We start from the raw sequence: 27,416 nt of genomic DNA on the forward strand, positions 1-27,416 counted from the left end.
AGTGCAACACTTCACTCCCATTAATATGTCAATGTGGGTTCAATTACCAATTTTCAAGGAGCAACTATGTCCATTTTCTGTGGCTACTATACAGGAACGGTGGTTTCAATAGGAATATGGGGTTGAAAGAAGTCAGAAATAGAGTATACTTGGACCTGGGTGAGGTCGTTTCAGTGGGGCCCTGGGGAATAAAGGAATAACTTGAAACCAATAGATGACAAGGCAGAGAAAAACTTGGAAGTAGAGAGCATTGAAAAAAAAAATAATGGATGGAGTAGTGTTTTAGAAGTCACTTCACAATTTATACTGGAGCTCATCCTGCTATTGGGCTTTAAGAATAGAAGTTAAAAAGGAGTTTTATTATGTTCCATCTCATCAGTTTTCCTTGGCTTTTTAAAGGAATGTAGGCAGTATATTCTAAAATGAATTTCAATGGAGGGTTTTTAGAGGAACAATTCAAATGGAGTTGTATTTGCTCACTTGTCAATGTCACCCTTTCTTCTGGGTGCCTAACTCGGCCTCAGCTGAGTGCACTGTTCATGCAAACATCTTCAGCTCTGACAGCACATGCTGTCGTGGTATTGCCCCTTTGGCCACGCTCCTATGACATGCTGGTACCAGGAACACCAGCAACTTGGGTACAAAGCAATGATATTTACATTGTTATGGTTAAGTTAACTTTGTGGTAGTGAAAACCTCAGTTTTTCATTTCCTGGCTAGTATTTCCAATTTGGAATTGCAACACTGCATTTACGTGCATTTTTGCCTTTTAAATGTTCTGTGGTATTGCAACATTTGAGAAATTCCCAGGGACCCTTAATCTTCCTACAAACACTGGTTTGTAAGCTAAGGACCAACTCACTATCTCAGAGTTATCTCTTTGTGCCCTTGCCGAATAATTCTGATTTTGCATTGTACATCTTTAGACTCCCTGTGCTGTCTTTTAGTTCAAGTTTCCCTCTTGAATATACTAATAAAAGGACAAAGAAAAAGGATTTTTAAAAATTTGTACCTGCTTTTTCAAGAGCAATTGAACTTAAAGCTACTTTTCCTATTGTTTTCCATGAAGTCTCATTTAAAATATTTTATTAATGCAAAGAGATGTGCATTCAGGGCTAAGGACCAGTGAACAGTAGCCATGGCAACCAGGAAGCCATTCAGGAGGAGAAAAAAAAAATGCAGTAAAGAGTAAGTGTTTTAATCCTTAACTTTAATCCTTTTACTTCCTGTTCTCAAAATGAAATATAAATCAGGCACCATGCAGCGCTGCAATTTTTCTCTGAAAGGGATGTTGGCAAAAGAGGATTAGTAATGGACAGACGTGTTTAAGGAATTTAATCACACAATTTGTTGTAAAACTTTTGAGACCACGAGTGACCAGTTCCTTTGAGTGGCGTCAATGAGAACCAACAAAACATACTTTGAACCTGATTAGAGAGTTGGCGCAGGGGGACACCCCGGTTTGCTGTTATTGTTACATCATTTCAGGCTGTGGTAATGACATGAGAAATCAAGGAATTTGCTTGGTCCCCCAGTGGGGAGGTAGAAGACTTGGGGTGTCTCCTTGGTAGAATAGAGATATTCTTTTGATCTTCGTGATGCTAGGGAAAAATTAAGTCGCCCGTATTTCACATACTACCTTTCCTTGATGTTCGATTACTATGGGAGTTTCACAAAGGCATGTGCTTTCTATTGTCAATAGACTCTTGGGTTTCTGCTAAAAAGCACAGGCTTTAGTTTCTATGGACAGTAAAACAGCATTCTCAGAAGGATTGATTATTATTCCTTAATGTTTCTACTCTTTGTTTCTAAGATTTTCTTCTACATGGACTAGAAGACTTGTTCTACTTGTTAATTTCTGATTTTTTAAAAAATCTGATTTTCTTTCTTTTAAGTCAGATAAAAAATATGGCCCCCACACTGACTTGTCTTCCCTAGTTCTTTGGAGGATGGTTGGGGAAGAAAGAGAGATATGCCTTTTTGTGGCATTTTTCCTTCCCTCAGCATATATATGTGAGAGTATTTCTTTGATAAATTTATTTCTAGTGAACTAAAAATTACCAGCATACATGACTCTTTGCAGAGATCTGAGGTACCTACAACTTGTACTAGCTTCCTGCCATGTCAGAATGTGAAATTACTTCCAGTAATAGCATCTTTCCAGGGGGCTACTGATAATTATGACAGACAGGCAACATCATGAAGGCTGGAGCATTTGCAAATGGAGTTAGACACAGCAGACCGCTGAGCCTGGAGTTTCTTGTAGACCTTGAGAACAAAAGTATACAAGCTAAAACCTGCAGATAACAGGGCATCTGGAAAAGAAAAATATTATCCAGTCCTCTAACTTAGAGGACAACATGCAAGGTTGATAATACCTGTTCCTGATGCCTCCTCTTGACCCGGTCTTGTTTCTCCCCATTCTGTCAGAACCACCAAGACTAATGCAATCCTGGACGGTGCTTGTGAGATGGAATCTGTATACCGTGAGCAGCCACTGACAGTCCTCATCATTCTTGCAACACTTTCCTTAGATTTTTGACTTTCTAGTCTGAATTTCTGGGATGCAATTTTGTTTTTTTGAGAGGGGATTGGGATAATTGGAGGGGGTGGATGATAAGAAGAAAGACAGAATGATGTCAGTACCTAAAGGAGGAATGGTAGATGATAAACATGAAGATGACTTTGGCAGAGTCTATACAGGCTATAGGAAGGCTCTAGGAGAGTCTAGTCCCTGTCTTGGGCTTCACCCTGAGGCACTTCTCCAAGCCAGGCCTCCTTTCTGATGACCAAGGAGAGGAGCTTTATTTCACCAAAGCATCAAAAGGTCATGTGATTCATGCATTGCTCTAAGACATACAGTGCTCAGACAAGAAGAGGGAAATTACTGACAGTAATTCTGTGCATTGACGAAAATAACACCACGGGCAAGCTCTTTACTTTGGTGGCATCACGTCAGGGGAAAAAGACTTTGGGGCAGTGTTAAAGACTGGATGTGGAGCAGGGCCAGTGTGATCAGGTTTACCAGCTGGTCACTTACTCAATCCGTGGTCAGAAGATGAAGGTTCTCATCTTGGCTGTGTAGTCTGTCAAACAGGGGGCTGGAATGTATAATTTGGGACCTAATCAGCTTGAAATTTCTGTTTTCTACTTACCAAATTTACACTTGACATTGAATCTTTAGAAGCAAGGTGGAAAATTGGATTTGTTCCCAGCCCTTCCAGATGAATGAGAGATATGAAGTATAATGTAGTGAATTAGCATTTCCTATTGGAAGGATTGCTCATTTACATATCCCAAGAGGCAACATGTAAATGTGAATAGTGTTATCTAGTGAAATTTGGCATGAATGTGGGTTGAATATTATAAAGAAATAAACTTTGGCTGGGTGCAGAGGCTCATGCCTATAATCCCAGCAATTTGGGAGGCCAAGGCCAAAGGATCACTTGAGCCCAGGAGTTCAAGAGCAGCCTCAGCAACATAGTGAGATCTTGTCTCTGCAAAAAAAAAAAAAAAAAAAAATCCGAAAATCCGAAAAAACTTAGCCAGATTTGGTGGTGTACAGCTGTAGTCCCAGCTACTCAGGAGGCTGAGATGGGAGGATAGCTTGAGCCCAGGAATTCAAGGATACACTGAGCTATGATCACGCCATTGCACTCCAGCCTGGGTGACAAAGCAAACACACTATCTCTAAAAAAAGAGAAAGAAAGAAAGAAACTACCCAAGTGTCTCTTTAAAAAAAATTTCGGTTCAATTTCACTTGGCTATTTACCATTTTATTCTTAATTGATAATTTAGGCATACTTAAACTGCCCCATTCTTTTCTTCCCCTGATGTTGCATGTGACATGATTTCATTTGTCTTTGGGGCCTACCCCAAAGGTTAAGCATGGATTAATAAATACTCAGCAGCCATTGACTCATTTGTCATTCATTCATTTACTTGCTCACACATTCCCTAAACATTTATAGAGTACCTTTCATGTGAAAAGAAGGACTGTTTTAGGTTGCATGATCAAACACTCAAGGGTTGTTTATAAAGCCCTTTTTGTCTTTTATGATGTGCACACATATTGATATAATTTCTAAATAGCTATTACAAAATGTAGAAAATCACGAGTGCTAACAGCAAGATGAAGAGAAATTGCTTTTAAATATGAAAAAGAATAAAATTACTTTGGAATGGAAAGGCTTGGAAAACTTCAAGGGACAAGTGACATTGAATTGGACCTTGGAGAATATGCAGAATTTATTGTAGATATGTAGAGTCCAGAGAAAAGGGGACTCCAGATGAGGGAGGTTTGTGGCCAGAAGTACAGCATGAGACATGAATGAGAATAAACAAAGATTACAGGAATGTCTTGGCTCTGTGTGACCTCCATCATGGGACATGAAGCCACACGAAGCTAGGTGAGAGCCAGCATGTTAAAGCCCATGAATTTGAGCTGTAGGTAATGTTTAGGGGAGAGTCACTAAAGGGCTTTGAACGAGGAGAAAAACTATACTGACTGTTGAGTATAGAATGGATGGGAGAGCAAAAAGCAAGTGCTCTCCATTGAAACGACAGTCTTCATCTTTTAGAAGTAGGTATTTTTAAAATTGTCCAAATACTCCTGCACATGAAAATCAGCCTTAAATCTTCTTCACTCAATCTGTTTTAATTAAAGGAAAGGCAGAAGAAAATGAGATCCACTGACTTTTACAGTGAGTCCCTCCCCACACTTCCTAAGCTGTAACATAGGCAGGGGCTGTAGCGAGAAACCAATTCAAGGGAAGACAATACGGAGCTGGTAAGATGGATGGGGGAAGTAATTACTAGATAGCTGGCTGCTTTAATTAAACCCTGAGAATACTTGAATAGAAAGAAAAATGCTACACTTGAATGGATGGGATGGAATGTGTGTGGTCACATTAGTGCAATGAACCAGTGTCAGAGGAATTTATGAAGCTGTGATAAAAGTAAACCCTGCATCTTGCTTTGAGTCTTCACAACTCCATAACCAGGCCCCAAAGGGTGAAGGGGGATGTTTTTCATGGCAAAGTGAAATTCCGTATTAACATTTCTCTGTTTTTCTAAAAAAAGAAGAATGCATTCTTCATTTTAGTCTTCTGCTTTTAAGACGTACGTCTGAATGAAGCTTGAATTCACCTTTGACTGTGTCATTTGCGTATCATTTTCTAGTTAGAAAAAAATGTAAGATTCTCAATGTCAGTTTTAGAAAAATATTGACTTAGGAAGAAAATTATGTTTTTACAAATGTAACAATACAAAAATTACAAGTTGCATGCCTTTCTGATTTCAACATCCTTTTGAACCTCAGCTCCCCAACTCTGTCCAGCATAGCTAGATAGTGGGACAGATTTTGGTAAAAGGACATCTAAATGAAGTATTAACATTCCCAGTGTTCTAAAAAGTTTTGTTGTGGGTTCTGGTTTCTAATATGTTTTAGTCTCTTCCAAGAGGGTGAACACTGGCTACATTCTCCTGAGATAGAATAATTCCAGGGTGCTATGCGTCCTGGAAAACTGTGCTCATATCTTGATTAGGAGACTGCCCCGGGACGCTAGTTCTGAGGCTAATAAGCAAGAGCCCAGTGTGTTACTAAGAAAGGTCTCACTCTTAACGTACGTAATAGCCTCTTCTTGAGTAAAAAAGAAAATTAATTATATGCAACAAGAGCCATTGTCCTTAGGTCACCTCATGTAATTCTGTTACAAGCCTACGGAGTTAATGTTATCACTCCATTTTACAGAGAAAGGTTCTGAAGTCTTGAGAGGTTATCTTACCAAAGGCCACATAGCAGTAGGGGCAGAGCTGAGATATGAACCTGTATCTATTTGACCCCAAAGTCTCCATCCTTTTCCTCTTGCCATGTTGCCACACTATGGTACACAAAAGGAAGAAGTTGATAAAGAGAAAATATATCCCAAAAAGTGGGTTGGAGAAAAAGGAAAACAGGAGTGCATGTTACGGAGTGATAACAGTGCTTCTACACTGAATGTTAATAAAAATAATAATAGAAATGGCAGCATGTGTTTAACATTGATTATATATCATGTATTGGTGAAATGCTTTCTTATCTCATGTTATCCCTAACAACAGCCTTATAAATTAGGTGCCATTATTATCCACATCTTACAAAGAAAACTAAGGTAAAGAAATATTAAACAACTTTCTCACAGTTGTCTAATATTTCATTAGTAAGGATACAAAAATTCAACTCCACGTAGTCTGGGTCTTATATTTTATGATCCATATTGTGGATAGGCTATTATAAGTGGTTACTAATGTTGTAGTGTAATTCATAGGGTAGAGACAATTTTTTTAGATAACTTACTTTGGGGCAGACATTTAACATCATCCTTAATGCCAGATGATGTTTTAATCAAGTTTTCACAAGGCACTGAAGAAGGGTACATGATAGCCAGCTGAGTGCTTGAGTTGAATGTAGCGAAGAAGAGGTTCTGTACCACTCAACAGCAATGCAGCTTTAGAAAGGTAGGCTCCCAGGATAAAGAGCCATCAGAAACAAAGAGCATAACATATGGAAAAAGATCTAAGGATTTTACTTGATGATGACCTTTATTCATGCCACACTGTAAACTCTGTGAGAGCAGGGAACTTCAATTGTCTTATGTACTACTTTATCTCCTGGGCCTAGCGTAGTTTGGGGTACATGGTACAGAATCAAGAAATATGTGCAGAAGGAAGGGAGGAAGGAAGGAAGGAAAGGAAGGAAGGAAGGAAGAAAGAAAGGAAGGATGGAAGGAAGGAAGATGGATTTTAAAAAGCTATTAACTATTTAGGTTGTATGAGTAGAGACAGAAAGTCTAGAATAAGGGATATGTTTGTTCTGTTGTATTTATTCTGTCCTGGTCAGACAGCTGGTTAACTCTGTTAATATTTGGATGTCATTTACATGTAGGCCATTGAGCTTCTGTATTGAGAGTAATTAAGGTGCTGAATGGAATAACATGTTATATGAGAGAGCAGGGACTGATGTTTTAGTAAGTGACTTCTGTGTGCCAAGCAGTGTTAGTTGCTTTCTCTGTCTTATCTGATTTAGTTCTCACAGCAGCCAAGATCACTAAATGGTATTATCCTTATTTTACAGAAAGGAAACTCTACTCAGGAAAGTGAATATACTTGCCCAGTATCACATGGTAGTTGAACTAAAAGCCTCAAGCTCTTTCTACCTAAGTGTCCTCTTACCTGTATAAAAAACTTGGCCCGCCTGTAATCTCAGCACCTTGGGAAGCCAAAGTGGGAAGATTGCTTGAGTCCAGGAATTTGAGACTAGCCTGAGCAACATGGTGAGACCGTGTCTCTAAAAAAAATTATTGAAAATTAGCTGGATGTGGTGGCCCATGCCTGTGGTCTCAGCTACTTAGGAGGCTGAAGCAAGAGGATTGCTCGAACCCAGGAAATTGAGGCTGCAGTGAGTCATGTTCGTGCCACAGCACTCCATCCTGGGTGACAGAACAAAACTGTCTCAAAATCAATAAATAAATAACAAAACAAAATTTTTTCAGCCTAGAGAAAAACCCACAAAGTGGGGAGGTTCAACAAAGAAGCTAAACCATGCCCCTTCCATGGCTGAAATTCTATGATACTACAGCATTTTGAAGCTTCTCAAATACTAAAAAACAGTAAGAGACTGTGAGCAGTTATTCTGTGTGGTCTAGGAGAGGAGGTGAGGAATAAACCACAGGGGGGTGGATCTATAGTTGGCAGATTATAGTTCAACTTGAGGCAAAGCTTTTTAAATGATGAGCTCTGTTTAACAATGGAGGGTGCTTAATGGTAAGGAAGGATGTTCCCTGTCATCAAAAGGATTTAGACAAAGGCTGGACTGCTACCATGGTATGCAGTAGTGCTGTGCACTTCATTACTATAAGTTTAAATTTAATTAAAATTAAGTAAAACTAAAAATTCCTCAGTTGCATTAGCCACATTTCAAATGCTCATTAATCACACATGGCTAGTGGCTATCAATTAGTGCAGTGCAGAACCTTTCCATCATCACAGAAATTTCAACTGGATAGTGTTGCTACAGAGTTGGCAGGAAAGGCTTTTGGACCCTAGTTCCTTTTTGCTCTGAAATTCTATGTTTCTTTGAACAATTTCCATAAATCATCATTTTTTACTAAATAATCATTAGTTTTGTTGTGTCCATACTGACACTGATTTTTCATAATCTTATTGAGCTATACCCCAGCATGTGTACCCATTCACATATTTTGGAGTGTTCATTAATCAGCTATGGATAAAATTTGGGGCCTTTGGAGTCACTGCTAACTAAATAGGTATCCCCTATACAGATGTTCAGAACACCCAACTGGACACTTATGTTCCCAAAGAGATTTCTTCCAATGCCATTTCTCTAAGTCTTTACTCTCATTTCTCTTTGCAAATTGGTCCTCTTTGCAAATTGGTCATTCCTAAAGGAAATGAATTTGATAGCAGATTGTTAGAGATTAATTACCTATCATATGCCAAAGCCACTTCCTACATGTCAGTGCTAAGGAATCCCCTAGAGATGGAATTCCTAGGTTCAACTGAAAATTAATTGTAATTAATATAATAGGTTAATTCATTGTAATTATTTTTAAGCCTTTTGGCAATGAGTTAATTCCACAAGATCCGCATTGCTTGAAGTGTCACAGAGAACACTTGATGAGAATGTTCTAGTAATAAACCTTAACCCTCTGGGAAAAAAATCCTACTGTCTTTCCTTCTGGCTTCGTTTCTTCTGGAACATATTTTGGTGGCATTTGATTTCTGGAGAACAAAGGGATCCCTACAAGGTGATGCATAAACATGCGTGGCCCAGATGGACTGTGCTCATTGGAGAAAGGGAAAACAAAAGGCCTTTGATTGTGCCTCGTTTTCTTTGGAAGTGTGTCTTGCCTCAGACTAACAGAATGCCTTTGCTCCTAGAATAAAATGTAATGGAACTGAAAATTGAAGAATCTGGGCCTTTTTCCCTTTCCTAATTATTTCCACTTGACTCACTTAATCTTGGACGATTATTCAGTCATATCTGAAATGAGAAAATGACGGGAGTAAAATTTCCATCTCTTGTTACAAGAGCTTATAAACATTAACAGAATAATCCTGTACAAAAAAAAAAAATACAAATCACAATTGATGGTGCCTTGTTTTTATATATTAGAAAAAAATCCCCGCATTGTTAGGGAAGCAGCTCAAATTTCGGCATGCAGGAACCTTGTCAAACCTTGATAGGTGATTTCACTAGTAAGGTTGAAAAACTATCATTTTAAACAAATATTTCATAATGGGAGATTGTATAAAAATGAAGGAACCAACTTGTTTACTTGCACCTGGATAGGTTGGGAAATTAAGCCCTAAAATAGTTCCTTGAAGATCAGAATCACTAACACTCAGAGGCTCACAAATTGGTTTCCGAGACTCAGAGTTGTCACAAGTCTGTGTCCATGAGCCTTCCTGCAGGTGTAAGAATAAAAGGATTCAAGCAATTCTAATAGTTTCTGAGGGTCAGATTAGGACTCAATGTACAAAAAGTCTTTTTGACAACTGGAGCTGTCTAAAATTGCAGCTAACAACCAAGATGAGGACGTTGCCGCTTACTATACAGTATCAAGCAGCAAAGACTGACAAGCCACTTACAGGTTGCTGTCAGGGAAGTTGGGCATAAGATGGAGGTTTGGACACAGTGACATCTGAAGCCCCTTTCAGTCCTTATTGTTCTGGCAAATTAAGGTCTTAGTTTTAATTTAGTCTCCACACTTAGGCTTTTGATATTATCCGGGATGGTTCAGAACACCCCACTTTCATTAAACATCTAGTTTCCATACTCCTGCTGTACAAAGTTGGCAAAGCAGGTACAGAAGAGAAATGAATGAATGTCATCAGAGCATCCTTTTAAGTGCTGCTGATTGCCTCTCCACATTCTTGAACCAAATCAGAGTAAGTTTAGAAAGCCTTCCCCACAAGCCCACTGTGAGCCAAGGATTCAGGTGCATGTGATTTATGAAGGACGCACTTGCAAGAGAACTCAGGAGAGGATGGGGAAAGGGGAAAAAGCAAGGCATGGGTGCCAATTCAGGTGGTCTCAGCCTAGCCCAATCCCACAAGGAGCTCTGGAACATAACGTCTCAGCATTTGTCTCACTTTGAGGCAAAGGAGCACTGTTTAGTAGTGGGTGTGTGTGTGTGTGTGTGTGTGTGTGTGTGTGTGTGTGTGTGTGTGTGTGTTTGGGGGGTGGAGGATGCTAGCCATTGGCTCTAAAGTACACAGAAACTGGGGCACGGACACACCAAAGCTGAGGGGCGGCAGCACATTGCTAATCGAAGGGATCAGAGGGGCGCTGGGTGGGGCATCAGTAGTTTCTGCCATATTTATATCACCTGTAATCTTTGAAAATTCTCCATTAGGAAAGTAAATTACGAAAGGATCACGTTGTCTATTTTAGACATATTCACTAACTAAGAGATTGTAGCTTCCTTTACATAAAGAATTGTGGCTCCTTCTTAGAAATCCAAACGGCAGTTAGTGATTAAATGATTTACCATGATGCTGGTCCCACACTGCTGGCTGCTGTGGAGTTTTAAAAGATTAAGAGGCGGTCAGCCTAGCCCTCGTGGACTGACCAACACAGTTGTACAGATTAAATTTATAACAAGAAACAAAGCCCCAGTGCACATGTCCAATCACAGGAGTGTTGAAAGTGGATTCTGCAGTTCTTCTTGTACCCTGAGAGGCCCAGTGTGGACTGGTCTGGTCAGGGGAGGTTTCATTCAGGAGGTGAGTCATAAACAGGATCTTGGAGGAGTTACATTAGGAGGAGGGAGTCCGTTCCGGGCAGGAAGAATGAACAGTATACTACGTGAGAAGTTTGCAGACAGTGAGATAGGCTCTTTTCAGGACCCAGGGAAATATGCATTCATGGTATGTGGTACAGTCACAGTATGGAGGTGCTTAATGTCTTAGCCTTTTGAGACTTGCGTGTTAAGCAGTACATGAAGATATTTGTACCTTGAGTATAGCACGATAAACTCAATTTTAGGAGAGTCCATTGGATATCACAGGATGGATTGGTGAGAGACGAGAGCCTGAGGCAGAAATACAGCAAGGAGTTGGTATTCGTGGTCCGGCCCCGTCGTGCTCTGTGAACCCACCCTCTGTGTGCAGGTGCCTGCAGGTTCTCTCCGCCTGGATGTCCAGGAGTCATCTCAGTGTTAACACATTCAAAACCAAATTGCTGATTTACCTCCAACCTGCTCCTTCTCTGATCTCCTTTGCTGTTCCTCGGGCCAAAACTTAAGGCCATGCTTGGCTCCTGTGTTTCTCTCATATTACACAGTGAATTCAGCTCGACCTTCGAAAGAGCACTTTTGAAGGTCGAGCAATTCAGCTGGACCACTTCTCACCCCCTCTGGTTCCCTTAAGCCATTGGCATCTTTCATCCAGATTGTTGTAATAGCCCCTAACCAGACACACTTGTCCTCTTCCGGTATTCTGCACAGTAATCAGAGTGAATCTTTTATAAGATAAACCACTTTGTTTCCTGCTCACACACTTCCAGTGGTTCACCATTACAAGGAAAGCAAATACTGAATCTTCATGTGCTTGAAGGCCTCACATGATCTGACCTCTGGCAATTTGTCCAGCCCTACATCCTGCACCCTTCCTCTTGCTCCCTTGCTCACTCCTCTCCAATGACTGCTTTCAGAACCCATCAGTTTGTTTCCTCGGTAGATTTCATGCCTTTCTGCATATCTTGCTCCATCGCTTCATTCAGGTTTCAGCCCAGAATGTCCAGTCTACAGAGGCCTTCCCTGACCTCCACATCTAGGATAGCATGTCTGGAGCATGTAGACAGAGGTGTGCATCATCCCTACAGAGTATGACTGAGCTCTCTGGAAGGAGTGAGGACCAAAAAAATGACAGTGGAAGAATGGGAAGAGGAAGAGAAAGGGAAGGAAGTCAGAATCAGGAGAAAGAGTAAAGGGAGGTATCCTGTCTTAGCAAGGGATACTGAGTTCAGTGACTCCCTGGGTCAAGATCATCTCATTCAGGATCAGAAAGTTACCATGACAGTGCCCCATCCTGAGAACCAGGGGTGATCGTCAAGGGAAAGGAGACAGGGCCCTGGGACCACTGTGTGTGTGCTTAGGATGCAAATGGTGAGGAATGATGAGCACCACGCTTTATTTTTGTCAATTGCAGGCATTCATGTTACTAGGCCAGGATGCAACCAAGTGACAAACCTACAGGGGAGGGGACAGTGAAAACCAAACAGAAGTGGTCCATTCTGTTTTATTGCTTCAATCTCTACTCCAACAAAGACCGCTTTCCCTAAAGGGCATGGTGTCAGAATATACACAGTGGTGATAAGGTATGCTAGAGACTTTTCCAGAGAACTTGGCTACCCAGGTTCTTTCCCTCCTAGAACAAGCTCTGAATGACAGGCTTCCGGCTAGAATATAAAAGAGTCAGGCGGGGCTCAGTGGCTCATGCCTGTAATCCCAGCACTTTGGGAGGCCGAGGCGGACGGATCACAAGGTCAGGAGATCAAGACTATCCTAGCTAACACGGTGAAACCCCATCTCTACTAAAAATACCAAAAAAAAAAAAAAAAAAAAAAAAAATTTAACCGGGCGTGGCGGCAGGCACCTATAGTCCCAGCTACTTGGGAGGCTGAGGCAGGAGAATGGCATGAACCTGGGAGGCAGAGCTTGCAGTGAGCCGAAATCGCACCACTGCACTCTGGCCTGGGAGACAGAGCAAGACTCCGTCTCAAAAAAAAAAAAAGAGTAATAAGAGGAAGAGAAACTGTGTTAGCCTGTGCAGTGTAGTGTGGTGTGGACACAAGGAGAAAGTTGGGGGTGGGCTGTTTTATGAGCCAGTATAATGTAATGTCTGAGAGCATAATTTGGGATTCCCTCTAACACACCGAAATCCAAGCCTGACATTTAGTAGCTGTGTAATTTATTTTAGATTTCTCATCTCTACAGTGGAAGTCACAATAGTATGTACTCCATAGAGTTGTGAGGCACACAGTATCCAACACACTGTAGAGATTGGTGTATATTTATTTAATTGAAATGCAGTGTTTAAAAGTGTTTCCTGTTGACTATGCACATCCAGCCCTTTTCTGTGGGATTCAACTGCACGATGCTCTCTCCTTCCTGACCTGAAACAAACCGTCATATGGTAGCGGTTTTAAAGCACATTGTAATAGTATCTGTATCAGTCAGGGTTCTCCAGAAAAAGAGACTCACCAAGATAAATATCTATATATTATGTGTGTAGGAGTGTGGAGAGAGATAATAATTTCAAGAAATTGGCTTCTGAGATTATGGGGGCTGACAAGTCAGAAATTTGTAGGGCAGGCCGAAAACTCTTGGGCAAGAACTGATGCTGCATTCCAGAGGCAGAATTTATTCTTTTTTTAGTGAAACTTTAGTTTCTTTTGCTCTTCAGGCTTTTCACTGATTGGATGAGTCTTGCCCAGATTGTAGGGGATAATCTTCTGTTTTTAAAGTCAACTGACTGTAGATGTTAAGCCCATCAAGAGAATTCCACAGTACAGCAGTCACACACCTAGATGAGTGATTGAATAACTGGATACTAAAGTCTAGCATGTTAACACCTAAAACTAACCAGCACAGTAGTCACACCTCACAGCTCATATGGGCTCTCAAAGAAGGGGAGACAAAGTGCCTATGAGACTGTGGATATTTATGGTGGAGCCCCTGTAAGAGTTTCCTATTGTACCAAGACTAAGAGACTTATTGGGGAATGCAGGGTGACCTCAGACCTCATTTCTTCCTTCTCTCTCAGTGTTACACCCCACCCCAGCCATGCTGACCTCCTTGAAATTCCCTCCTTCTGGAACTCTCTTGCTCTTCGTCCTTAGCTAATTTCTCCAACTCAAGTCTTTCCTCAAATATCTCTTCTCAAAAAGGTCAAAATTCTCCCTATCACTCTCAATCTCATCTACCTTTATCTTCTTTTTCTTTTTTCCATAGCACTGGGCACCTTCTCTACAATTTATTTAGTTAGTTTACTGTTTATTATCTGACTTCTCTAGAATGTAAACTTCTCTGAAGGAGTCTTTGTTTTGATTGCTGTTGTATTTCTGGCCCCTAGAACAGTGCCTGGCATATGGTTGAGGCCCAATAAATATTTGTTCGACAAATGAATGAGAAGGATACATCAGGGCAGAGCCACTCTGGAACCAATGGAGTGTGGTTAGGGCAGCTGAGCTGAATGATTCCAGGAACGCCGTTCACGTAGATTACAATGTGAACAAAGGTCCTTGGTGTCATGCAACACGGCAGTCCTTTGAAATAGGTGAATTGACAATCAGTGGTTTCAAATTCCACTTTTCTCTGCAAAGAGCAGTCAAGACTTTGTAAAGGGCAAGTTCTTTGCTGTCTGCTAAGAGCAGGTAATAAAGTAGACTGAAATTTTTTAACCTTTTTTATCCCTGTGAAAGAAAATACAGTCCAAGTTGTTTTTACGAAATGAGCCTCATTTAACCATTTATTATTATGAGGTCTGAAGAAAGTCAGATGTGTTATATAGGAAATTTAAGAATTTCTTCGCGTGTATGGCCCTGGGCTTAATGGTTACTTCCCACAGGAGATAACATAAACTTTTAAGGTCCAGATGTCCGAAGGAGGCTTCTTAGAAAATTGGCAAGTTATTTTATGATGACAACAAGCTACAAAACATGACATATTCATCCCTGAATAAGTTGGAACTTACCTTCCCAGTATCTCCAAGTCCAATGACTTGCAGACATTCCTAGCATTTGTAGGTATCCTCTCCTCCTGTGACTTTTCCTAGTATCTGCTAACTAGATGCCCAAAGTCACTAATTCAGAAAGATCTTTATTAGTCACAGTTGATCAAGGAAGATGAGATAGTAAGGTTTCTGTTCCTATATTTAAAAATGCTAGGTTTTTATAATTCGCTGTTTCCACAGTTCATTTCCTCTTTCCATAAACAGAAAACTATTAGTTTCTCCTCATAAAAATTCTTAGAGACTAGTGGTTCCAAAAGTGAAATCCCAAGACCAGTAGAAGCATCATCACCTGGGAACTTAGAAACGCATCGCAGACCTACTGAATCAGCAGCTCTGGGGTGGGGCGCTGCAGGTGATTCTGATACATCCCCAAGATTGGGAACCACAAGTAAAGACCCTCCCTCCTGTCAGTGAAAAATTTCCCTCTATCTTCTTTAACTATTCCTGACAGCTAAGAAGATGTTGGTAAAATATACATTATGCAATTTTTTAAATAAATAGTTGGGCTTCTTATTCCAAATATAAAACTATGTTACATTGAAAGACACCCCTCCCAAGAGATTCTGCTATGTGCCTCCTGCCTCACCCTTTAGATCATTCCTGTACTGGAGAATGTTTAAAAACCTTAAGGGATCTGAAAGCCCCTTTCCTGGTCTGAAGATCTGTGAGGGACACTACACTTCCATATCATGACTGCATTTCTATGCATACGGCTCTCCTTTGGAAATTTTACTTAAGGTTCCTAAGCTTGTTCAATTTAAGAAGCCCTTTCTAGAACCATGCCTAATCCCAGAGAAAACCAAATTAACTCTCACCACAAAGTTGTATGGACTCACACTGTTGGAAAACATGAATATTTAGTGAAGCTAAGAAAGAATTGCCCGTCTTTGTTGCCAGGAGTAACCCTAGCCGTGAAATTCCTTGCAAAGACCTCGTTGGTACTGGTAACTATAAAACCCTAGAGTAGCTGGTAATAGAAAGCAGAAAAGCATCCATGTCTGCCCTTGGTAAAACATGTGGACCCCAGATCATATTTTAATGATAGAAGATAAATTAAAAGTGATCACCAGAACTCATTCCAAGCCTTGAATTTTTTTTTCCAGTTTTTCTTACACGGCATGTATTAGGTTAGTACCAAAATAACAAACATACCTTCCAAAGGTCCTGAAAGAGTTAGTTAGGCACTAATACAGACAGTCCTGGTCAGAGATTGGAATGTGCCACAGCTGAGGAAATTACAACAACGTGATGTCTCAGTCACTACCTGTGTTAAATGTCCCTTCCCTGTATTTAGGGTCACTGTGCCACTTTCATATTCTTGGGCTAAGACCTGGACATGCATTTGTCTCTTTATGAAGCTTTCTGAGACCCAAGAAATACTTCTCTCTAAACAGTAACTTACTGTTGTATGTGTGTGTTTGTCTTTCTTTCTGATCAGAATTTGGTCATCGTCATTGCCAGTGGTGTGCTGGTAATGTATAGCAACCAGCTCTTTAGATGAAAAAGCCTGTTTGTAGAATTGCCAATTTCCATGGTGTAAATACTTCACTATGACCGATTTCAAGCTATCGGTCTATCATCATTGCATGGAAAGTTTGGAAAAGACGCACAAAATTGACACCTCAGATTGGCGCAAGGCAGCTTTGGCACATCATTTGAATGTAGAAAATTTGGAAAGTGTTAAGCGCATGCCTAATTGAAGAGACTACCCAGACAGGCTAAGTGTGAGCAACAAGGCTGTTTATTCACTCCGGTGCGAGCGGGCTGAGTCTGAAAAGGGAGTCAGCGAAGGGTGGTGGGAGTGGAACTGGTTTTATAGGTTTGGGATAGGTAGTGGAAAGTTACAGTTGGGGCAGTCTTTTCGGGCAGGGGAAGAATGTCACAAGGTGCATAGTCACGAGGTGGAGGGAGTTCACATGGCAGGATATCACAAGGCCGATTGATTATTTAGGGTAGGGCAGGAACATATCACAATGGTGGAATGTTGCAAGGTCGGTTAATGAGTTAAGGCAGGAGCTAGCTGTTTCTTCTTCTTTAGTGGTTCTCCTCTTGCTCAAAGCTTTGTGACTCCAGGAGGCCTGGACCTGTGGGTCACAGGGGTCACAGTGGCTCAACCATGGTGTAGCCCGTTCAGAGGACCTTACAGAAAGCAGAAGAAAGGATTTTAAAAAAGGGAAGGAAATAAATTCATAAAAGTACTACTGAAAGCAAAAATCAGTTTTAATGTTCAATTATATTACTTTCTGATATTTTGTCTATGTATTTTATGTAATTATCATTTTGTATATATATAAAACTTTGAGTTTTGCTTTTATGTTCATGAATATCATTTTAATGGTTGCATAATATTCCATCAAAATGAGGTAAAATCATTGATTAGCCCTATTTGTGGAAATTTAAGACATTTTAAGTTACATTTTCTGATTAGGTATTGCTATAAATAATGCTATTTATTATATATATGTGTGTATATTTTGAGGGGGTACAAATCTTCTTTAACACCTCTGGCTCTTTCCTTAAGACAAGTTCTAGAATCAAATTATTTCAATTATGGACCTTGAAAAAATATTCCCACATACCATCTAGACTGTTTGTACCAATATTCACTCCTATGAACATTGTTGAACAATGCCTCTCTCACTGTACCTTCACTACTGTTTTTTTTTAAGTTTTTGATAATTCAGCCAGTAAAAAGACGTTTTAACATTGCACTTCTTTGCAAGTGTGCAAACATTTTTCACGCTTATTATCATTTCTGTTTCTCCTTTTTTTCTTTTTTAACAGTTTCTGTTCAAGTCAAGGCTTTATCCAACGTCTCCTTCCCATTTCCACCTCCCCACCTTTTATCTCTGGTTTCATCTTCTATTTCTCTTCCCCAGGCCCCAGGCTCACCCTACTTGACTCTTACTTCTCCGCACAACATCCAGGCACACCACAGGGTAGGCAGGTTCTTCCCCCATAGGTCTGTACGGCTTATTCCTCACTTCTTTCAAAGTTTTTTTATAAATGCCATCTTCAAGAGGCTTTCCTTGATCTCCTATCTAAAGTTGCCATCCCTTATTCCTACTCACTGTCTCGCTTCTCTGCATCACTTTTCTCCATAGCATTTATCACCATCTGAGGTTGTATATGTTTTATTTGTTCATCATCTGCTTCCCCATCTAGAGTCTAACTTTGACAAAAGCAGTCAGTATTCCTAGGGTCTAGAGAAGTATGTAACAAACACTTAATAAATATTTGTTGACTGCATAAGCATACTCTAGGTCTATATCTAAAGGTTTAGTCTTGTCTTTATAAAATCCATTTATATACACACTCTTTAAATACCAAAGATGATTACCATTTGCAATATTTGTAACAAATATATTTCTAGATTGCTTTTAAGGTATTATGTTTTTGTACAAGCAGAATGTTAATATTTTTATGTCACTAAATCTTACATTTTTTTTCCATTTCAATTACACTTAAAAAATTCTTATTCATTAAAAGATCAGATAACTTTTCACCTACAGTTTATTTTAGCATTTTTTAGTGTTTGATTTTTTTTTTACATGTAACTCTTTAATGTATAAGATCTAAATTGTTCTGTTTTTATGTAACTTACTGTTGGAGTTTTGTTGCTGTTAATCACATTGTTTTATCTTTGAATCATGTTCCATAATATATTAAAATTTAACTTGAGTATTTTCCTTTCATGGAAAATCTATAGGAGTTAAATCTCAATGGGCATTTCTTAATCATCTCTGGGATGTTTTCATGACAGTGTTTCTATTTTAAAAGCACTTTCCAAGATGGACTAAATCTACTTGAGTTTGTTGTTGTTATCGTTACAAGTTCTGATAAGATACGGAGCAAATAAAAGGAAGTATAATAGGAAGTTGAGTTGCCAGAAGTGGAAATATCAAGGACTGAAGTCAAATCCGCCTCTAGCCACATTTTTCCAGAAGCTCTTGCCAGGTGTTATTAGGATTGGAGAACTGACCCTTTTATTGACACTCTGTTAAGCTCTGTGCCTTACCCGTAGTTGCTGCTTGATAAATTTTTGTGGGCTGAGTTGCACTGATAGAGCATGATGCCTTCCCAGGAAAATATTCCAAGGACCAGCTCTCCTTATCGATGTCTCTTCCGTTTTCTCCTCTTAGTTGCGGTCCAGCACAGAGCTCCATCCAGACCTGCTCACAGATTGCCTCACCGTGCAGCCCCTGCAGCCGGCCACTTCCCCTAGAGATGCTGCTGCTGAAGGGACCGTGGGACGCTCCCCTGGACCCGGGCCTGACCTCTATTCAGGTAAAGACAGCAAAGGCAGAGCCAACCACAACTACCCTTTTTTAGGCCTTTTACTCTGGTTAAAAGGAATGCTCACGTGAGAAAAATTTTCCTAAGATCGTCTGTGTTGTTCTTTATCAATGGGCTGCAAATTGCTCTCCACCCCTTCTGATTCCTGAGCTGGGTGTGGCAGCAGATTGTTTTTTCTCATAAAGAAATAAAATAAAATAATGCATTACCTCTTTTAGTTATGGACTTCTGCCAGAAATTCAGTGCACCCAACCCTCGCAGTTATGTTACATTTACTCACTTGATTTAGACTCGAAGGAAATGTTTCCTCCTTAAGCAGGTAGCAGGCTGCGTGTGGATTTCTTAATGAAACAGTTGTTGTCATCTTTATGTTTTAAAAGGAAGCCCCAGGTCTCTAAGGAAATTTTCACATCAGCAAACCAACTTATAAGAATGTTCATTCATGTTTGCCAACCATTGTGGGAAGGGAGATGGGATGACACTCCCAGACCACCTTCCATCTGCCTAGGTTTGAATAATAGGTGACTATATTTGGAAAATTACATGTATGTAGTAAAAAACAAAAAAAAAAAAGAAAAGATTAATATACCATAAGGAAGTTATTTTTCTTTTAATCAGCCTGGATTTTTATGCATTTTCTACTCTCTGTAATGGTGATATACTTATGCAAACATAATTAGTGATTGTCCTTACATATGGAACACTCTTACAGTCATGCTATGAAGATGAAAAAAAAGATTTACCATCTCCACATTCCAGACAATGAGAATTTTCTATTTTCTGTGCGTTGCAGATACTACCCCCACCCCCATCTGATTCCAGAGCCAGGTTTGGCAGCAGACTGTTTTTTTTCTTTTGAAAAGTATGAATAAGCCATTAGAATTTAAAATTTACAGATGCATTGCAGTGGAATGGGAGAAAGACATCCTTGTACAATGTTTTAAATTTGACAGTTCTCAGTTGATTCAGATGCAGAGAGAAAGGGCAGTAAGCAAGTATTGCAAGAGCATCAGTCATCAAAACTGGGCCTTAATGATGGCCCATTGGACCTTTATCAGTTGCTTTAAGCACTTACTGTTGGGGACAACATAGCCTCTGCTTTTTGAGACACAGGGAGATGAGACGAAGAAGGGTTGACCAAACTTACAGAGGTTTCAGGTACAGGTTCATATACAGACATCAAATATATCAATGTGCAGTGTTACCAACACATACATAAATATTTTGTATTAAATATATATATATATATGAAAAACCATGACTAGCTTTTGTTTTTGTATGTCTGATTTGTTCAGTATTTGATATATGAACATTTATTTCAGCACATTAAATTAGCAAACAATTTTAAACAGCCTATAAAGCATTCCCCTACTACTTCAGTTCATAAATCTATGATCTTACTAAGACCTGGAACCCAATAGTCAACAGTCAACACTAACCAGAAATGATTGAAAAATGGCTTAACATACAATATAAATGGTTTCTAGTGATGGGCTAGTCTGGCTGTATTTAATCCTCTCAGAAATGGGTTTGGGAAGCAATGCTATCCATATCTATGGAAAACATTAGCACCTTTGTTGTATGTAGCATACAGCATATGGCTCATTTTCGAAACTGTCACATTTGTCTTGGTGTCTGTTTTTATATGTCTGGTAGTGTTTTTAAAGCTTTAGAGTTTTAAATATTTTAAGGTTCAGCTTGAAATGTTTTTGTCATTCCAAGCAAATGTCCACTTTTTGTCCATGACTCTTTTCTATATTCGGTCCTCAAAAAGATTTTGAGCTCTGGAATTAGAGCCTCCGGCTGTGGTAGGTTTGCCTCCTAAGGGGCAAGGATACCTAAGTTGCTCCAACCATCAGTGGAGTGTCTTCAGGTTGACCCACATTTTCCATAACTCTTGAGAACACTTGAAACATGCAGATGATCATACTGCTCAACTTTGTTCCCAGAATTTTACTTCTCCAGGTACCTTATGACTGTGAAAGTTTACCCTCTCTACTTCTTTTTTTTTTTTTAATTGAGATGGGAGTCTCACTCTGTCAACCAGGCTGGACTGCAGTGGCACGATCTCAGCTCACTGCAACCTCTACCTCCCAGGTTCAAGCAATTCTCCTGCCTCAGCCTCCCTAGCAGCTGGGACTACAGGTGTGCACCACCACACCTGGGTAATTTTTTGTATTTTTAGTAGAGACTGGATTTCACCATGTTGGCCAGGCTGGTCTCAAACTCCTGACCTCAGGTGATCCACTCACCTCGGCCTCCAAAAGTGCTGGGATTACAGGCATGAGCCACCGTGCTCGGGCCCTACTTCTTTCCTTATTCCTCCTTCCCTCAGGTATGATTTTGCTTTCTAACTTTCTTCCTTTTAAAAAAATCTTACGCCTTTTGTTTTGCAGAGTAGGCAACAAACCAAGAGGCAGAACCAGGCAGGGGGAAAAAATGACAAAACAAAAATTTAAGCCTTTCTTTTAAAGTTCTAGAAATGTGCTTGTGTGGAGTGCATATTAACATCCACTGCAAACCTTCGCCCTAGATCTATGGAAAGAAGCCAAACCATGAAAAATGCCAAAGGTGCAAAAGGAAACTTCATCAATTAGTTAAATGTAAAATCTGAAGTGTTAAGACAATTTGATGAAGATTAAGACTTGGCTAAATAGCAAAAGTACTTGGAGTTATTCCCTTTTATGTTCTATTATACAAAATCAAGAAAATATTTGTTTAATGATTGTCAGGCACTTCTACCTTTAAGTGCTAGTAAATTAATTTATCACAAAAATATTTTGATGGAAACCCGTTGAGTATGTGTGAGCATAGAATAGGAGGCAGTTAAATTTGGCATTGAGCACCATAATCTTTCAGAAGCCACAACGATTGAGGACTTGTGGTGTGAAGAAGTCATAGTTTTGCAATGGAAATTCTTGTCAAGTATATGATGCTTTATAACATTCTAAGAGAAGGATAGTTTGCACAGCATGAAGATGAACAGGGAAGATGGCAGTTCTGGAACATACAAGTCTTGCACTTCTCCTGAAGTGTTGCCTTCCCTCATTGAAACAAACTTTTCAGGTTGAAAAGACAGAGCTTGATTGGAAAGAATTGCCTGAAAATACTTTTATTTCTGTGAAAGATAATAGTGTCCCAGGTTAAAGCAGCCAAATATCACTTGAGGCCATGCTGAGGATGACTTTAATAAAATTAGGGTGTTTACTTGTCTACTATTCTGAAAATCCCAGGCCTCCCCAAGCCTGCTCCTGAGCTCACCTGAGAGCAATGCTGTAACCTAACAGGAAGGCCAAGGCAGCAATAAGCAGGCCTCAAGGATGGCTCATTTATATTTTTTGCCCTTTTGTTCAAAGGTTCTGTGTTCCATATAATAATGCCCCAGGCCAGGCCTGTAAATTTAGATGATTTATCTGATAGTCTAAGAGGGACTATTTCATATCCTGTTGATCGAAGTGTGAATGCCACTTTGAAGGCTTAGTGCTTGTATATCTTCTGGTGAACACCTGTGATGAACTAATGATATATAGAAGCCCATATTTGGTGAGTCTGAGATATCAGGGACAGTGTGGAACAGTGCCTGGTCTTGGCAGGGAGTCCATTTATTAACAGTGAATGCTGTATGGAAGATGATCTGTCCCATGAATGACCACAAAAATTATGGCTCCTTTCAAACCGAAGCTGTACTACAGATTCAGTAAAACATGACCTTAGCAAATGACCTAAGCCATGAAGACATCATAGAGGCCAGTGTGGTTGAGATGTTTGAGTCCCACAGAAACTACTCATCAAGGATGAGCTAACACAGCTGGAACAAGAGAAATCTACGAGAAGAAGGGAATTTTATTGATTCCAATTGTATTGGGTTATAAAATAATCGTTATGTTTAGAGCTTACAATTCCTGTTGAATTATCTAAATTTTGAATGTAACCTTAGATTTTTAAGAAAAAAAAATAGATGTTTTGTTCAGATAATATAGGGAAATGTAGAAGGAAAAATACTTTTTTGGAGCAGGATTATTTGAAGTCACGTGTTATTCTCTTCACTTTACCCTCCTTACTGGGAGGTGATGGCTTCTCTCTTACAGTATCATTACTTTTTATAATAAATAGCACCATATAAAAATCTATACAGGATTTAACAGAAATTTGTGAAATAGTTACTATTTCATTTTAATGTAATTTTATGGTACATGTTTTAATATGTTTTCTACATTCTTAAATTGAGTATTTGCTGTCGTAGGACAGCTTGCAGAGTTGTGTTAGAAATAATTTTCTGTAAAAGTGCTTCATATAGTCTGTTCTCAAAAAATGGTTATTAAGTTAGAGATTTATTAGAGGGTTCTCAACTACCACACACATTTCCCAGTAGGTTAAACTTAATAGGAGAGTTGTGAAGATTAAACAACATGACTATATAAAAGTCTTTAAAAAGACATAGAGCATTATAAAAATGCATAGTTATTACTTGCATTAACTTCAAAAGCACTGCTTTGTTTGGAATTCACAAAGGTGAAAAAGCAGCAGAGCAATTTTGGAATTGGTCAGCAGGAGGTGGAAACTTGGGGCACATAAGGGATTTAAAGGTAAACATTTGGCAAAGTCTGTGTGAAGCATTCCTTTGAACTGCTATCAAAACCTTGCCGTTTTTGTAACCTGTCTTGCATCTGTGATGGTCCACCGAGATCGATTGGAAAATGCAGTGAAGTCAGGAGCAAGCTTCATACTTCTCTGTTGTAGGCACTGGTCATTTTAAGCTGTTAATTGAGCCCCCACCTCTAGTCCTGAGCCAGTCCTTCAGTATGCATCAAATCACCTGGAAATCTTGTGAAAATACAGTTTGCTGGGCCCCACCCCCAGCGTTTCTGATTCAGAAGGTCTGAGTGAGTCCCAAGAATCTGAATTTCTGCCAGACATTTCTAACAAGTTCCCAGGTGACACCACCAGGTGCTGCTGGTCCAGGTGCTGCTGCTGGTCAAATGTTTTTCAGCCTTTGAAAACCATTGCTCTGGATCATAAAATGTAGGCATATGACTTCTGGGAAAACATGACCTGAATTTTGACTGGGAGGAGTTAGAATTAGAATTGCACTGTAGTATCTAGTTCTGTTTCTCACTACATAAAACCTATAGGTGGATATTTTGCTTGTCACCCCACAGCAGCGTTATAATGGCACTGCTCATATTTTGATTAAGAGTGAGATCTTATAACCACTCAGCTGAAGAAAATGAAGATTCTGATTCCCAGCCAGCACAGGGCTCATCTGCATGTTTGCAGTTAATGTTAATGCCTTTATATGTTTGCAGGCTGCTTAATTTGGTGCTTCAATTTTTCATATCCACTTAGTCCCTTGTATTCATGTTAGTTTTTCATGCAAGATTAAGCTGAATTACCCAGTTTTACAATATGTGCAAGTTTTGCTGTAAAAATATTTTTGTAGGTGAGCAAAAACAATTCCATACCTCATTGAGGAGGAGAGGCAAGTAGCGAGGCTGGGCAATTGCAGCTTTATCCTTACTGGGAAAAGTATTGGTTATTTTTGTATTATTATTTCTCCTATCGGAAGGTAGAGGGTGGGAGGAGGGAGAGGATCAGGAAAAACAAGTAGACTTAATACCTGGGCAGTGAAATAATCTGAACAACAAACCCCCATGACACAAGCTTATCTATATAACAAACCTGCACGTGTAACCCTGAACTTAAAATAAAAGTTAAATGTGTATAATTTCACCAGTAATCAACTGGCATATGAGAAGAGAAGTTTGGGTCTATTATACTCTGAGGTGTACCTGAAGCAGGTCTTAAGAAGGTGGCAAAACGGAGAATTCAGGATAAAATTTCTGAAATGAGAAGCTAATACTTTTTATGGTTAAGAGGTTATAGAACAGACTGCTGAGTCTAAAGTTCTGACTTTCTGCTTCAACTGAATTTACCTTCCAAGGAAAGAAAAACATAGGTGGTTATGTCTCTTTCATGTGAAGAGTAAAGAAAAAAAAAAAACTGTTCCTATTCAGGGTGTTTGTAGCCACAGTCAAATTTCATCTTTTTTATACTTGTATGGTTACTGAAAATCTTAAGAATAGCAAAGACTCTAAATTAAGGGACATTAATGAATTATAACTTGGATATTACTTGCCATATTTTACAGTAATAAGAGAGCATATTGCAGGCACTGAATAGAGGGTATTGTGGAATTTATTCATTCCACACAGCTATCAGCACTGTCCCAGAATACTGGCTTTTATGCTGTCTTCGTCAATATTGTCATGGGCTGATCTGCCCTGCTCAGGTGCCCCGGCCGTGACTCAAACCATTAACACTGCCTTTACAGCAGGCATTGATACATCAGAAGTTGCAGCTGCCTTCTTGGAGTCTTACTGGAGTCTTAGTTTTTCTACCTAAATTTCCAGGCTGCCTTTTTTTGCCTTGCTTCTAGAACTCCCTATTTCTAGCTGTGACCTGGGTTTGCTCCTGAGACTCCAGTCCCGTTCTCTCTAATGAACTTAGCTGCTCATGTCCTGCTTCTACTCTCACTACCCATCAGCCCTGGATTTCAGAGTTGAGTCTTACCCTGGAGTTTCTACTAACACCTAGTCCTACCTTAAGAAGTGAGGGGTCTGTAAGCTTCACTGGAACCTTTTCCTTGGGGACGTAGAGAAAGTCCTTTTTTCTACCTTCTAGGAGTGAGTGGCTGCAGAAAGGGGAACTCTTCACGATTAAAAAGAAAATGTGATAAAGTCTCATCAACGCGCACAGGAATTTGCTCCTCAGGCTGGTTCACAGGGATGCCTGTGAAGCATTTCTGAGAAGTGGATGTACTTCATGAAAGATGCGATGCATCAGCTACCCTACAAGATTTTGCAGTTGGGAAAGTAATGATCTAGGATTCATAGTTCTGAAGGACTAAGGCAGTTCGGAGTCATAGCTATACAAAAAGCAAGAATGGACAAAATTTTGTGTCTTTTCTTCTGAGACAGGATCTTGCTTTGCCACTCACGCTAGAGTGCAGTGGCATGATCATAGCTCACTGTAACCTTGAACCCCTGGGCTCAAGTCATCCTCCTGCCTCAGCCTTCTGGGTAGCTGAGACTTCAGGTATGTGCCACCGCACCTGGCTAATTTATTTTTTAAATTATTTTGTGTAGAGACAAGGTCTTGCCCAGGCTTATGTCAAACTCCTGGACTCAAGCAATCCTCCTGCCTTGGTCTCCCGAAGTTCTGAGATTCCAAGCATGAACCATGGCAGCGGCTCTTTTTTCTTAAATTACATTACTGACCACGTTTTGTACAATCCCTGTGATCATCGGTTTAGCCAATCTGTGCTCAAATGTAACATCTATAAATGGAAATGATACTTCTTCCTGTAGCCCGAATTTTCCTCTTAGTGGGATCAGTTGCTGGATTAAATGACGTAAAGAGAGTTCTTTAAACACAGTAAGTGTTCAGCATCTAATAGTTGTAACTACTGTTGCTTTTATCTAAATAATATAAAAATACGTGCTGTAGTTCTGAAAATTAGAGAACAGATGCCACAGATTACCAATTACCTACCTTTTCCTCCTCCTCCTCCTCCTCCTCCTCCTCCTACTTTCTTCTTCTTCTTTTTTTTTTTGAGGAAAGAAGGAAAAGTGGAAGCCTAAAGTTTGGGAATACAATCAACATCACTCAGTAGAATAAAAGAAAACTGAAATATGTTTCTTTACATTTTGTATTCCACTACTTTGCCAGTAGTTCACATGGCATTTTTTAATTAAGGAAATCTAGTAGCTCTCTAAAGAAAAGCAAATTGGAATTACAAAGCCATCACTGGGGTGGCAATGCCCCCAAACTCACAATGTCAAAATTGTGTTTTGATGGTTACTAGGGTTTGGTCATTCAAAAATAGTGTTGTTGGTGGGTTTCTTGTTGTTGTTGTTGTTGTTGTTGTTTGTTTTGTTTTTTTAGAGACAGCGTGCTATGCCAGAAAGAACGTGGAGCTAAATCTAAACTCCAGTTCTGGATCTTCAGTCCCTAGATGTTCAGTTTGGGGAGGTTACTTTTCCTTTTCTGTAATAATAATAATACTGACTCCATAGGACTGCTATGAGAACTAAATGAGATAACATAAAAGAGTTTAGTACACTCCCCGGCAATTGGCAGATGCTCATGTTCTTTTTTTTTTTCTTTCCTTCTTGCTTAAAATCTTGGATAATTAATTGTGAATGAAGTCAATGTCTGTGGCAGTGAATAGAACCCCTTCTATCCATGTCTTTTATGCTGGGTGCTACTACTTGGTAGTCAGTAATAGATGTGCTGACATAAAGCGTTCCTTCCAAGAAGAA

At 39.7% G+C, this 27,416-nt stretch overlaps 1 protein-coding gene across 4 annotated transcripts in view; it reads left to right on the plus strand.

The window, feature by feature from the left end:
- The window catches only part of GLIS3 (GLIS family zinc finger 3), a 491,641-nt gene that overhangs the window by 397,711 nt on the left and 66,514 nt on the right, over positions 1-27,416 (plus strand). For all 4 annotated transcript variants that reach the window (XM_034967077.3, XM_063594501.1, XM_063594502.1 and 1 more), the window contains exon 6: positions 18,942-19,086. In XM_034967077.3, coding sequence (XP_034822968.1) covers positions 18,942-19,086 — 145 coding nt within the window. The remainder of the gene's footprint in view (positions 1-18,941; positions 19,087-27,416) is intronic.

Source organism: Pan paniscus, chromosome 11, assembly GCF_029289425.2.
Source record: "Pan paniscus chromosome 11, NHGRI_mPanPan1-v2.0_pri, whole genome shotgun sequence".
NCBI classification, from domain to species: domain Eukaryota; kingdom Metazoa; phylum Chordata; class Mammalia; order Primates; family Hominidae; genus Pan; species Pan paniscus.